The sequence below is a fragment of the Octopus bimaculoides genome, chromosome 10 (genome assembly GCF_001194135.2).
Source record: "Octopus bimaculoides isolate UCB-OBI-ISO-001 chromosome 10, ASM119413v2, whole genome shotgun sequence".
Classification (NCBI taxonomy): Eukaryota; Metazoa; Mollusca; class Cephalopoda; order Octopoda; family Octopodidae; genus Octopus; species Octopus bimaculoides.
In genome coordinates this window covers 59,240,647-59,253,764 of record NC_068990.1, presented here as the reverse complement: position 1 = coordinate 59,253,764, position 13,118 = coordinate 59,240,647, and the positions used below count along the sequence as shown (strand labels likewise).

The following is a 13,118-nucleotide window of genomic DNA, read 5'->3' as shown; positions in this document are numbered from 1 at the left end:
CTATATATATATATATATATATATATATATATGTGTGTGTGTGTGTGTGTGTGTGTGTGTGTGCGTGTGTGTGTGTGGTGTGCATGTGTGTGTGTGTGTGTAGGTATAGATGTCTATGTGCATGCATTTTTGTTTGTCCCCTATCATTGCTTGACAACTGGTGTTGGTGTATTTACATCCCCATAACTTAGTGGTTTAGCAAAAATGGCTGCTAGAACAAGTACCAGAATTTAAAGAAAACTAAATATTGGGATCGATTTATTCAACTTAAAATCCTTCAAAGTGGTACCCCAGCATGGCCACAGTCTATTGACTGAAGCAAGTGAAACATAGAACTTTTCATTTTTTTCTTAGCTTTTTTCTAAAAAGAAGGTCCATTATGCAGGTCAAATTATAACATGGATTCAAAGAGAGGGCAATAATTACAAGATTTCAGTTCATTATAATGTTATATTTTATTTTTTACTTGTTTTAGTCATTATAGTGCAGTCATGCTGGGACACTGCTTTGAAGAATTTTTAGTCGTATTAATAGACCTCAGTATTTTCTTTCTTTTTGTTTTCTTAAGCCTCGTGCTTATTCTGTTGGTCACTTTTGCCAAACAGCTAAGGTATGGGGATAAAGAAGAGTAAAGGTAAAGTTTCCTTCTTGAGTTATACCAACTCATAAGGGCCAGTTTCGCAGTTTCACAGCATATATATTCCCCACCTGGATGGGATGCTAGTCTGTCGTAGGATTACTCATTTTGCCAGCTGAGTGGACTGGAGCAACATGAAATGAAGTATTTCGCTCAAGAACACAATGTGTCACCTGGTGCAGGAATCAAAAGCACAATCATAAGTTCAACACCCGAACCACTAATCCACGTGCCTCCACAGGGTATGGGTATGTAAATATGCCAGCACTGGTTGTCAAATGGTGGTGGGGGACAAATGAAGACACACACACACACACACACACATATATATATATATATATATATACATTTAAGATGGGCTTCTTTCAGTTTCTGTCTAGCAAATCCATTCACAAGCCTTTGGTTAGCCTGAGGCTATATATATGAAGACACTTGCCCAAGGTGTTATGCAGCAGGACTTAACTTATAAAGGAAGTTAAATACTTATAAAATAGTGAAATATGAATGGAAAATTATGATAGTACTTTGATTTTTATTGCCACATGGCTCAAGCTTAGAAAGAAATGAAGCAAGTATGCTTTGTTCAATGTATAGAGTCAGCCTGTGTGAGTGATGGGCTGCACTTGTGCTTAGAGAAAAACTGTGTATTACAGGTATCAGCTGTAGTGTGCAAGAGAGAAGATTATGGACCATGTGGATGAGAGTGAAGAAAAAAGTGTGAAATGATGCAAGAGGAAGAAGCCTGTGGAAGAAAAGGAGGAAAATCAAAGAAGTTGGTAGGAAGAAGTGGTGAATTCCAGCCTGAGGATGCTTAGCATCACAAAAGAAATGATGAAGCACCATGATAAGTGAGAAGATGCAATGCTGAATCATACATACAAATCTTTTGCCAGAACAGGAAAGTAAACATAAAAATGATGAGCTGATGATGATGATGGTGGTGGTGTGGTGATGACAATGATGGTGATGCTTATAATGGTAGTGATGATGATGACAATGGTGGTGAAACTTAAGACGATATTGTTGGTTTATAAAATAAGAATGGACACAAACCAAAACAATTGTGAAATTGCTGAAAGCCAAAAGGCAATGAAATCAAGACCAACTCTCTAATATTCCCACAGTGCATATGAATTATTCAGTAATTTGCATCATAATCTGGAGCCTTAGAACTCATTAAACATCATATCCCAGAACTGACATTCCATTTGACCTAATGCTATGTTAAAGCAATTGGATCATATATTTTAACCCTTCTTCTACTGCCTTTCAGTTGACACACACATGCAATTGGAAAGAAATAATAATAATAATAATAATAATAATAATAATAATAATAATAATAATAATAATAATACACAGATTGATTTTGTGATTGAACAAGGGGATTTAAAAGAACAGTGGTCCAATCAATAAGTATCCGGACTGTTGCCATAGTAATGAAGCTAAAGCATGCAGAGTGAAGTTGCTTGGCACAGATTGACCGTGAACTCTGCTGTGCTTGTGCACTAAGTTTTAATGTTCTAGCTCACTTCTGCTGTTTACAGCAGTGCTTGGAAGGAAGGTGTGTAGCATGTGATCGTTACCTAGACCAAGACACAGAATACTGAGCAGAGAATCTACATCAAATTTTGCCAAAAGTTTGGTGATACCTGCTCAGAGGCCTACGGAAAGTTTTCATTGTGCAACTGAAACCTGAGTGTCTTCTTGGTCAGCTGAAAGCAGTTTTGGCATAAACTTGGCAGACATGCATCTCATACCCAAATCTTCAGTGATAATGGACTGAACTGAACTGTAACTAAACTGCACATCCTCTGATAACTCACGGATGTTGATTCAATGATTTCCCTTCAGAGCTGCGCACACATCTGCGATGTTTTTCTCAGTTCTGCTGGTTGCAGTTCTCCCAGAATGTTTGCCAACATCGACATTTTTTCTGCCATCTTGGAAACCTCTGAACCACTTGTACACTTGTGTGTGGCTCATACCCTTCTCCTCGTAAATTTTCTGCAACTTTGTGTAGGCCACTGACCAGATATCGCCATGACAGTTTTCTCTGTCACGGTCAATGCGACAGTTACATGCTACATACGTTCCTTCTAAGCACTGCTATAAACAGCGGAAGTGAGCTAGAATGTTAAAACTTAGTGCACATGCACAGCAGAGTTCAATGTCAATTTTTTGCTAAGTGGATTCACTCTGCATGCTTTAGTTTCATTACTATGGTGACAGTCCGAATACTTATTGATCAGACCTCATATAAATTCACACACGCACACACACTCACTCTCACACAAGGTTCCTTGATTCAGTCCCACTGTGTGGCACCTTGGGCAAGTGCTTTCTACTGTGAGTGGATCTGGTAGACATAAGCCTTTCATATATGTGTGTGTGTGTGTGTGTGTGCATGTGCATGTATATAGTTACTCAGAATTTCACATTACTGTTTGCCAGACAGTTGTGACCACAACAGTCTGATGTACAGTAATGTGAAACTCTGAGTAGCAATATATATATATATATATATATATATATATAAATGGCTGTCTGTTATGTGTGTGTTTATTTTTGTGTCACACCACTGTTTGACAACTGGTGTTGGTTTGTTTATGTCACTGTAACTTAGTAGTTCAGCAGTTCAGCAAAAGAAACCAATCAGGTTTTAAAAAGCACTAGGGCCAATGTATTTGACTAAATCCTTCAAGATAGTTCCCCCAACATGGCTGCAGTCTAATGATTGTAACAAGTAAAAGACAAAAGATGTATAAAAACAAGCAAATCATCAATTGAATGAGTGTTCAATACATTTAAGCAGGGTTTAACATTTATTTGAACAAGGAAAAGGTTGAAGTGACTATGAATTTTTTGGTTCAATTGCTTTTTTGACAAACTGACACCTGTTTCTGCCTCTCTGTCTCTCTGTCACACTCTAACCTTTCATCATTTGACACAAGATCATCTCCTCCAATGCCCTCTCAAAATTCCTTGTCTTATAAGTTACTTGGTGACCCTGCCGATACTGGTGCCACATAAAAAGCATTCGTTCCACACTGTGAAGTGATTGGCATTTGGAAGGGCATCCAGCTGTAAAAACTAGGCCTAAACTGATCTTGCCTGTGCTAGCGCCACGTAAAATGCACTCTGTCCACTCTACACGGTAGTTGATGTTAGGAAAGTGTCCAGCCATAAAAACCATGCTGAACAGACAGAGCAACCTGGTGTAGTCTTCTATTTGGCTGGCTCCTGTCAAACTGTCCAGCATGGAAGACAGACGTTAAATGATGATAATGATAATGACTGGCAAAATCAATTAAGCCAACACTTTGAAGTCACTGTCAACCTTTTCCTTGTTAAGATAAACTATAGAAGAAGAAAAATAAGACAGAAAAAACATACACATGCATGTGTCTTTTATCTCTCTTTTACTGGTTTCAGCCATTCCTATCTTGAAAGGATTAGTTGTACGAATCGACCCCAGTAGTTATTTCTTTTTTAAGCCAAGTATTTATTTTGTCAGGGATCTTTTGCTGAAATGCTAAGCTACAGGAATGTAAACAAACCATCTCCAGTTGTCAAGTAGTGGTGGGGAGCAAACACAAAGAGAAACACAAACATGTGTGTGTGTGTGTGTGTGTGTGTACATCATCAACATTTAACGTCCGTTTTCTATACTGGCATTGGTTGATATATATATATATATAATGTTATACACACACACCAATGCTGTTGCCATGTAAAAAGCACCCATTACACTCTTTTAAGTGGTTGGCGTTAGGAAGGGCATGCAGCTGCAGAAATCTTGCCACAACAGACAACTGAAGCCTGGTGCAACCTTCCAGCTTGACAGCTCCTATCAAACTGTCCAACCCATGCCAGCATGGAAAATGGACATTAAATAATGACGATGGTGGTGGTGGTGGTGGTGGTGGTGGTGTATGTGCATCTTGAACGGAAACCATTTACTATTTTGCTCCAAAGAATACATTATACATTATACAATAGCAGGAGTCAGGCAACAATGTAAAAAAAAATATATATGTCATAAAACAGCAAATTTGATGAGGAAACATGAGAAGAGGAAGTAAGAAGACAGATAGAAAATGGGCAGGAAAAAGGTAAGAAGAAAAGAGAAGAATTAGGAAAAAAAAATTGGGTAAAGAAAGAAAGAAAGAAAGAATGGAAATATTATGTATATAAATATGCATGTCATATATTTGTCTGCTGTGTGTGTATATAAATATTTATATGTATATCCACATCCATATATACTCACAGATATATGTGTTGTGTGTATAAATATTCATATGTTCATACACATCACAGTATCAGCCAGACCATCAGATGCTGTTATACACTGCTGATCACAATACACTTCCAATTTTGGTGTGATTGTGTCGCTTTTCCATCTTCACCAAAATTGTTTAACTAAATCGTCTTCACATGCATGTATATATTCATAGATATGTGTATAATGTGTGTATATAAATATTTATATGCACATCCACATACATATATATACACACACACAGGTATATGTATTGTGTGTATAAATATTTATATGTGCATATACATATATATATATATATATTCATAAATATGTGTGTGTTGTGCAAGTATATAAATATTTATATGTACATTCTCATAACATAGAAATATGTGTGTATAAATAATTATATGTACATACATATACATACATACTACATCATCATCATATATATATGTATGTGTGTGTGCATGAATATTTTTATGTACATATATGTATACTTAGATATATGTGTGGGTGAGAGTTGTGTGTGTATAGATATTTATATGTACATACATGCATGCACACACATATATATAGTGAGAGAAAGAGAGAAAGAGATGTGTGTGCATACACAATATCTGTTGAAAGTTTGCTGACTTTGCAACATCGTTTAATTTTAATTTCTCGCTAATAATGTCTCATATCAAAACCATATTATTCCATTCTACTTACTTCTAAGAGAGACAGTCAGAGAGATAGATAGATAGATGGTTTGAGAGAGACATACAGACAGAGAAGCTGTATATATCTCACACCCTAATTTTCAATGTTTATTTTTAAACAAAATTCCCACATCAGCTATTATTAAATATTTCCTCCAGCCTTTATGCTGTATATGCAGTTTAATTTTTTTCTCATTTTATTTTCATTAATAAATATAACTACATACTTTTTTTGAAACTTTTCTTTCATCCCATTTACCACTTTTTACATCCATTTTCAGACGTCAATATGAATAACATAGCTTGGCAACTTAAATAATTGGATTTTTTATTATTCGCTTTTATTTTTAGTCCATTTCTTATTATGGCTTTTAATCAAGTCAACATAAATTGAGAGGGTCATAGTCTGGATATTTTTTATCTTTTATTTGTTTCAGTCACTGGACTCTGGCCATGCTGGGGTACCATTTTGAAGGGGTTTCATCCCACCAAAATTGACCTCATTCCTTTCTCTTTTTTTTTTTTAAGTTTGGTACTTATTCTGAGTCTCTGTCACAGAAATGTAAACAAACCAACACTAGTTGCTAAGTGGTGAGGGAAGGCAAACACAAACACACATGCATGTGTGTGAGAGAAAAAGAAAGATAGATAGATAGATAGATAGATAGATGGATAGATAGACAGATAGATAGATAGACAGATAGATAGATAGATAGAGAGCGTTTGTTTATGCTTGTCTCGATGACTGTTTTTAAGTCAATGCTTCTCATAAAGCAGTGATCTTTGACAATATATCATAATCCAACAAAGTGTACCAGACTTAAAAAGAGAAAAAAAAGTACTAGGATCAAAAGGATTAAGTTAAAATCCTCCCAGATGGTGCTCTGAAATGGCCACATTCCAGTGACTGAAAGAAGTAAAAGAGTATAAAGGTAAATGAAATCCACTCTGGACTTCACCAGTTTGTTAGAAACAGCAGCCATAACTACCTCAAGTTACATGTGGTCTTAAAACATGAATGAAGGACACATCAGATGATGTGTTCCTGGGAAAATGATGGAATAGTTTCAACTGGAATGGCTTTGATCACAAGTCTTCTCAATCGGAGCTGACTTGTGGCCAAAATAGCCATAGCAACTAACATCAAATAAGGTTGATTATTAGTCTTCTGGTAATTCTTTGATATAAGATTTTTTAATTGAATAAAACTGAACCGATCCTGAAAGAGTCTCCACATAAATTGGCTAAAAAAAAAAAAACAAGATTCTCTAAATACAACCAGCAACATCATCATCATTTAACTCCATTTTTCATGCTGGCATGGGTTAAACAGTTTGACAGGAGCTGATAAGGCCAGGAGCTGATAAGGCCAGGAGCTGATAAGGCCAGGAGCTGCATCAGGTTCCACTGTCTACTTTGGCATGGTTTCTACAGTGGGATGCCCTTCCAAACACCAACCACTTTACAGAGTATACTGGGTGCTTGCTATGTGGCACCATCACCAGTGCTTTATACATAACACCAGGTATATAACATTGATTTTCTGGAACCTTTGCTTCCAAAGCCATTCCAAGTTACTGATTTTTCCAAACCGGGGGTGGTCACCTTTAAATTAAATGCAAAATTTACTTAAATAATTAAATGAAATATAAGTACTTGTACATTAGTATAAAGTTTATTAATACTGTACTGTGCAAGGTACTGTGAAACAGGGCCACTCAGTAAACTGATCTGACAGCCATGGGATTTTGAAATTCCTGCTCTTAAATCAGAGCAGATTATAAGAGGTTCTAGACTATCAGCACCTGAAAAGTTGGTGTTGTATCTATACTATATTTTTATTTTGTACTGTTTATATATCATGTCCTTTGTAAACAAGAGCACAATTCTGTTACAGGTTTGCAATGCACCAACATTGGTTTATTGCATTTTTGATGACAAAACCAACAAAGGAGTGTCTGTGCAGCTTTGACAATAAATACTATGAAGCGTTATTTCAACTATCAGTTTCTTTATAATTTTCTTGCCAATGTGCCCCACCCATCCCAGGATATCTCTTTAGTTATGTGCACTGCACCACAACATCACTAGTGCTAGCAGTATGAAAAAAAAGCCCTCAGTCCATGCTATGAAGTGGTTGTCATTAGGAAAGGAATCCAACTGTAGAAACTATGCCAAAACATACACTAGAGCATGAGGCAGTCCTTAGACCCATCAGATCCTGTCAAAACATCCAACCCATGGCAGCATGGGACATGGATGTTAAATGAAGATGATGATGATACACATATACACAATCATATTTACATACATAATTATACACATCCATACATCGATCCATCCATCCATGCATAAACTGCTTTGAAATCCCCAGCTTTTATATCTGGATTACAAATTTACATTTGTACCAATAATAATTGGTGCACTTGGTTTTTGTACATAAATACATAACTATCAGTCTGGATAAGGTAGGATTTTCAGAATAAGAAATCGACCAACTGACTCACACATTACAAATACAATCTGTAAATAGAACAGTAAAATCTATGCAAGACTTTCCTTGGGTTTAAAATGTAACATTGTTGTCTTTACCTACATTCCATAGATGGAGCTTTATATCTTTGTTAGAAACCAGCACCTTCTTCAGAGGAAGAAATTTTGATAATTAAATAAAGAAGTAAAAAAAATACATGTATTTATGTATATAAATGAAAAAAATTATTATAATATTTACCAATAATGGAGCTGAAGAGAGGTGAAAGAGCAGTAAATATTAATAACTTACCTTTTATGGTTCGGCCATATTCTTTATTGGCTACCTGATCTTCCTCATTAAGAAGAAGCTCTTTGCTTTTGTTTTCCAAAATTTTGCGCTTTTCTCTACTGAGGACTTTTGGGAATGCAAAAAATGGAAGGGACATAAGGATTAGAACTACTCCACAGATGATGAAGCCACCCCACCAGGCCCCAATCCAACGAGGATCTGAAGGGGTCAGAGAAACATTGTAGGAAAACAAATCAACATAAAACTGCAAGAGTAGAGCTCCAAGGGCATAACCAACAACAGGACCCAATGCAGCAGTCGCATAGATGAAAGCTAAAAAACAGAAAAGAGAGAAAATGGGGAAAATAGAAATAATTCAAACATACATAGCATATAAATATTAATCAATAGTTGCTGGAATGATTACAGCATTATGCAAGACTGATTATATTAAATAATGATGAAACTGGTGTAACTAAAGTATTAAAATAATTTGCTAACTCTGTTCTTCACTATTTGCAATATTTGTCATTATATGGGCATATGGTGTAGTGGTTAAGAGCGCGGGCCACTAACCCCAAGATTCCGAGTTCGATTCCAGGCAGTGACCTGAATAATAATAATAATAATAATAACAACATCGAAAAATACCTTAGGAATGAGAACCCAGGATCGAAATTTCCCCAAGACACCTGATGAAGGCTGGAGGGTATATCAGCCGAAACGTTGTGTTAACAACAAACAAGATGAAGACAAATATTCGTCAAATGTAAATAATGTACATAATTCTTCATCTCTTAAATATAGAACTGTATTATTTTCAAAGTTTAAAAATTTTGAAAATCTAAGGTCACTGCCTGCGCAAACATAGCAAGTTGAACAGTGTCTCTCAAGTTTGTACTCTCATCAAGTGCAATTGAAAAACAAAAAATTGCAGCTGGCTGCAAGTGTCCCTCAGAGAAATTTTTAAAATCTGCTGAAGTTTCTTCAACTCGTCATGTAATCAATCTTGCAAACAGGCTGTTATATGCAAATAAAAAAACTTCTTTTCAGGATAAACCCTATCTGCTACTGCCAGCAAACATTTTTTGACAAACACCGTCTCTAAAAGATTTCATCTTTTCTGCAAAACGTTTTGAAAATTTTTAGTTGACTCAAATATTTCTTTTATTTATGCTGTAAGTGATGTCACTTCTCTAAAACTAGCTTCCAGTCACTCAACTTCATCTCTTCTCACCAGCCCCATAAACTTGTTAAAATTTTCATTATGACAGATTTTATAATGTCTGCCTATTATTTCCTAGTCTTCACAATGCTATTTTCTAGGCAGATGAGACAAAATGGTTTCCCACTGTGCTTGATAAAGAAGTGATCTTGTATTCAAATATCTTGAAAATTTCAGCAGCTTTTACCATCTTCATTTTGAAATTCATACCCATGGGAGATTTTCATCGATTTTTTTAATTTCAAAACTCAAATTATTCAACAAGTATCATAGTGCCTGTAAATATCTGGTTTATATAAAATATCATTATTTAAGATGTTAAGAAGACACATGACAATGCATAAACTGTTGCCTTAGCAGGTCTTTAATTACTAAATTTGTGTTTAAGCACCAAAGATTTGAAAAAATACATACCCTACAAGAAAACTTTTTTTTTTTAATGAGAAGGTAATTAGCATGGATTTCTTGTTAAACCATAGTGATACTGTTTTTATTTACACATTTGAACAATTTCATCTGAAAACGTGCCCTCACAGAAAGTATCTAATACATATAAGATGGTCCTACTTCCTGGGACTGACACAAAGTGGAAATTTGGACTCAAGACACCATATATAGTGTATTGTGATCATGTAAAACAGAATCATATTTATATTATATTCTAAATATAATTGTTTTATTTTTACACTCTTGGAGTGGTTGGTGTTAGAAAAGGCATCCAACTATAGAAACCATGCCAAATCAGACTGGAACCTGATGCAGCACTCCGGCTAACCAGTTCCAATCGAACAATCTAACCCATACAGCATGGAAAGCGAACTGTAAATGACAATGATATTTATATTATGTTTATGGGTTAACTAAGCAAAAAACTTTAATATTTGTTCCTGGGAAAATCAAAATCCTTTCAAGGGCCATAGGTGACATGGTTTGATCAACACTGACTGGGTCAGCTACGTGAGGATCCCTGATGTTGAGAGACCTGAAACACCTAACGTTCCTAGGAAACATCCCCAATGAGGTGTCCAGGTGCTTCAAAGAATGATCAACGGAGAAACAACATGTAGTGTGACAATAGGTTCATTTCATAATGATATTGTATAGTTTCAAATTTTGGCACAAGGCTAACAATTTCAGAGGAGGGAGTATATTGATTACACTGACCTAGTGCTTGACTGGTACTTATTTAATGAACCTCAAAACGATGAATGGCAAAGTCAACCCCAGCAACATTTCAATGGTATTGTATGTAAAGTGAAAGCAATCAGAAAAAGTAGGTTCAAAACATAGCTACAGGAATACACCATGTATTCTACATATTTACATACATTTAATATATTCTTGTGATCCTTTTAAGGTTTTATTTACTAGATCATGACCATGCTGGGGCATAAGTTTAAAAGGCTTTAGTTGATCCTATTGACTCCACTTTCAGTTTAGGTTTTATTTTATTTTTCTGTTTGTAGATTCATTAAGAGCATAATAGGACAAAACATGGATACAGCATAAACACACACATACATGACAGGCTTCCATACAGTTTTCATCATCTCAGTTCCACGCGCAAGGTATTAGTGTAACTAAGACTACAATGGAAGAGACAATCACTCAAAGTGGTGCCCACTCCCATCATGCCTGGAAGTATCTGGTTTGCAAACTGAACCATATAGCTTTGTCTGCACTTGCACGTGCATACACACACACAAACACACACATGCATGAGAAATGTCACTTGTGTATATACATCCATCTGAATACTTTTGACACCATTCATATTGCTTTATTAATTAAACACATACATTAATAAATCTTAGACAAATATCTACATTTCAATGATATTTTTATCTTTATTCATATTTTATATAATGCATACATAGATATTTACACACACAAATATCTTCTAAGTGTGTTTGCACTGGTGTGTGTGTGTGTGTGTGTGTGTGTGTGTGTATAATTGAAAACAAAGAGAGGAGAGTGGAAATTCACATCCAAAATTTTTCTATTAAAAACGTTTTCTACAGCATATATAACAATGACCATGTTTCAATCGCAGCAACTACACATTGCTCCATATGCCATTATGCATCCTAGTCACTGCAATTTTATCAAGGGTCCATTAGGACATTTTCAAAGTAAACAAATTCAAACAGGCTGCCTGCATTGGTATTCAGTTAAAAGGTTTTAGCATTATTTTTTAAATTAAATTGAATTCTGGTCTTACAATCACCTCTCCTGGTATTACAATTGAATCATGGTTTCTAAAATGTTCATTCATATTACAATCAACTGTAACAGTTTTGTTTACATTTTACTGTATGGAGTACATTATTTATTCAGAGGTAATTCATTTATGTTTGGGTTTATACCCTCAATTAATATTATTATTAAAATCATTTTAGTATTGTTTGCAAAAATATCATTAATCACCACAGTCATTATGTTAACTAGTATAATTATTATAGATGGTAATTTGTTTCTATAAAATTGTTTAAACATATATTTTAATCCAATGTGGTCATCTCATAGCCTGTTCCTGTGTAGTGTTTATAATAGCATATTTAGAAAAGAAAATTTGGTACATTTCCTCCACACAAAAGTTACATCTATTATCGCCTATTTTTTTAGGCTTTGCTTTACTAATAATTTCCCAAGCAATTGAAAACACTTGTTACTATCTTTAAGTGCTCAAATTAGCTTACTAAGGTTGGTAGTATTCATTTTGTCCCTATTTCTAAACAAATTTAAATGGGTGGCAATTCTCTGCTTTATATTACATGAGCCAACTCCTTTATAGAAATATTCTCTATTCTCTGAGATAATCTTACACCTGTATACAATATTTTTGTTTATAATCAGAGCTAAGCAGACAGGCCCTGTACCTTGCACAATCACAACTAATAGTTCTAGTACTTCCATCACTATCATCCACTTCACCTACTCTAAATGTGATTTTTATATTCTCCTGTCTATCTTTTAAGCTATTAGTCCTCCCCATAGAGACAACACCGAGTACTTTGCCCTCTAGGATTCATATCCACTACTTCCAGGCCAACTGTGAAGCTCCCTCAGGTCTCTTCAACTCCATTGGTTGTCAAACTATACTTCCTATCCTGATACCCAGCTGTGTCACACATGGTTTGTCCACTCATGTTGACATTGTTGCTATTTATTGATCTATAATTACAATTCTGGTTACTACTATTGCTACTATCCATATGGGGACTTTTAAATTTACTATTGTTGTGTGCAGCTATAACTTGTGCTAGATTTTTGCTATTATAGAAAGCTGATTTGTCCCCATCATGTCTGTGTTTACGTCCCCATAACTTAGCAGTTCAGCAAAAGAGACCGATAGAAGAATTACTAGGCTTACAAAGAATAAGTCCAGGGCCGATTTGCTCGACTAAAGGCGGTGCTCCAGCATGGCCGCAGTCAAATGACTGAAACAAGTAAAAGAGTATATATATATACATACACTTTTTCTCATATATATATATATATATATATATATATATATATATATA

At 35.2% G+C, this 13,118-nt stretch overlaps 1 protein-coding gene across 1 annotated transcript in view; it reads right to left on the bottom strand.

Annotated features, from left to right (window-relative positions):
- LOC106880027 (solute carrier organic anion transporter family member 5A1) overlaps positions 1 to 13,118 on the bottom strand; it is a 159,714-nt gene that overhangs the window by 22,875 nt on the left and 123,721 nt on the right. The window contains exon 3 of the mRNA XM_014929828.2: positions 8,391 to 8,702. Within this exon, the coding sequence (XP_014785314.1) occupies positions 8,391 to 8,702 (312 nt within the window). The remainder of the gene's footprint in view (positions 1 to 8,390; positions 8,703 to 13,118) is intronic.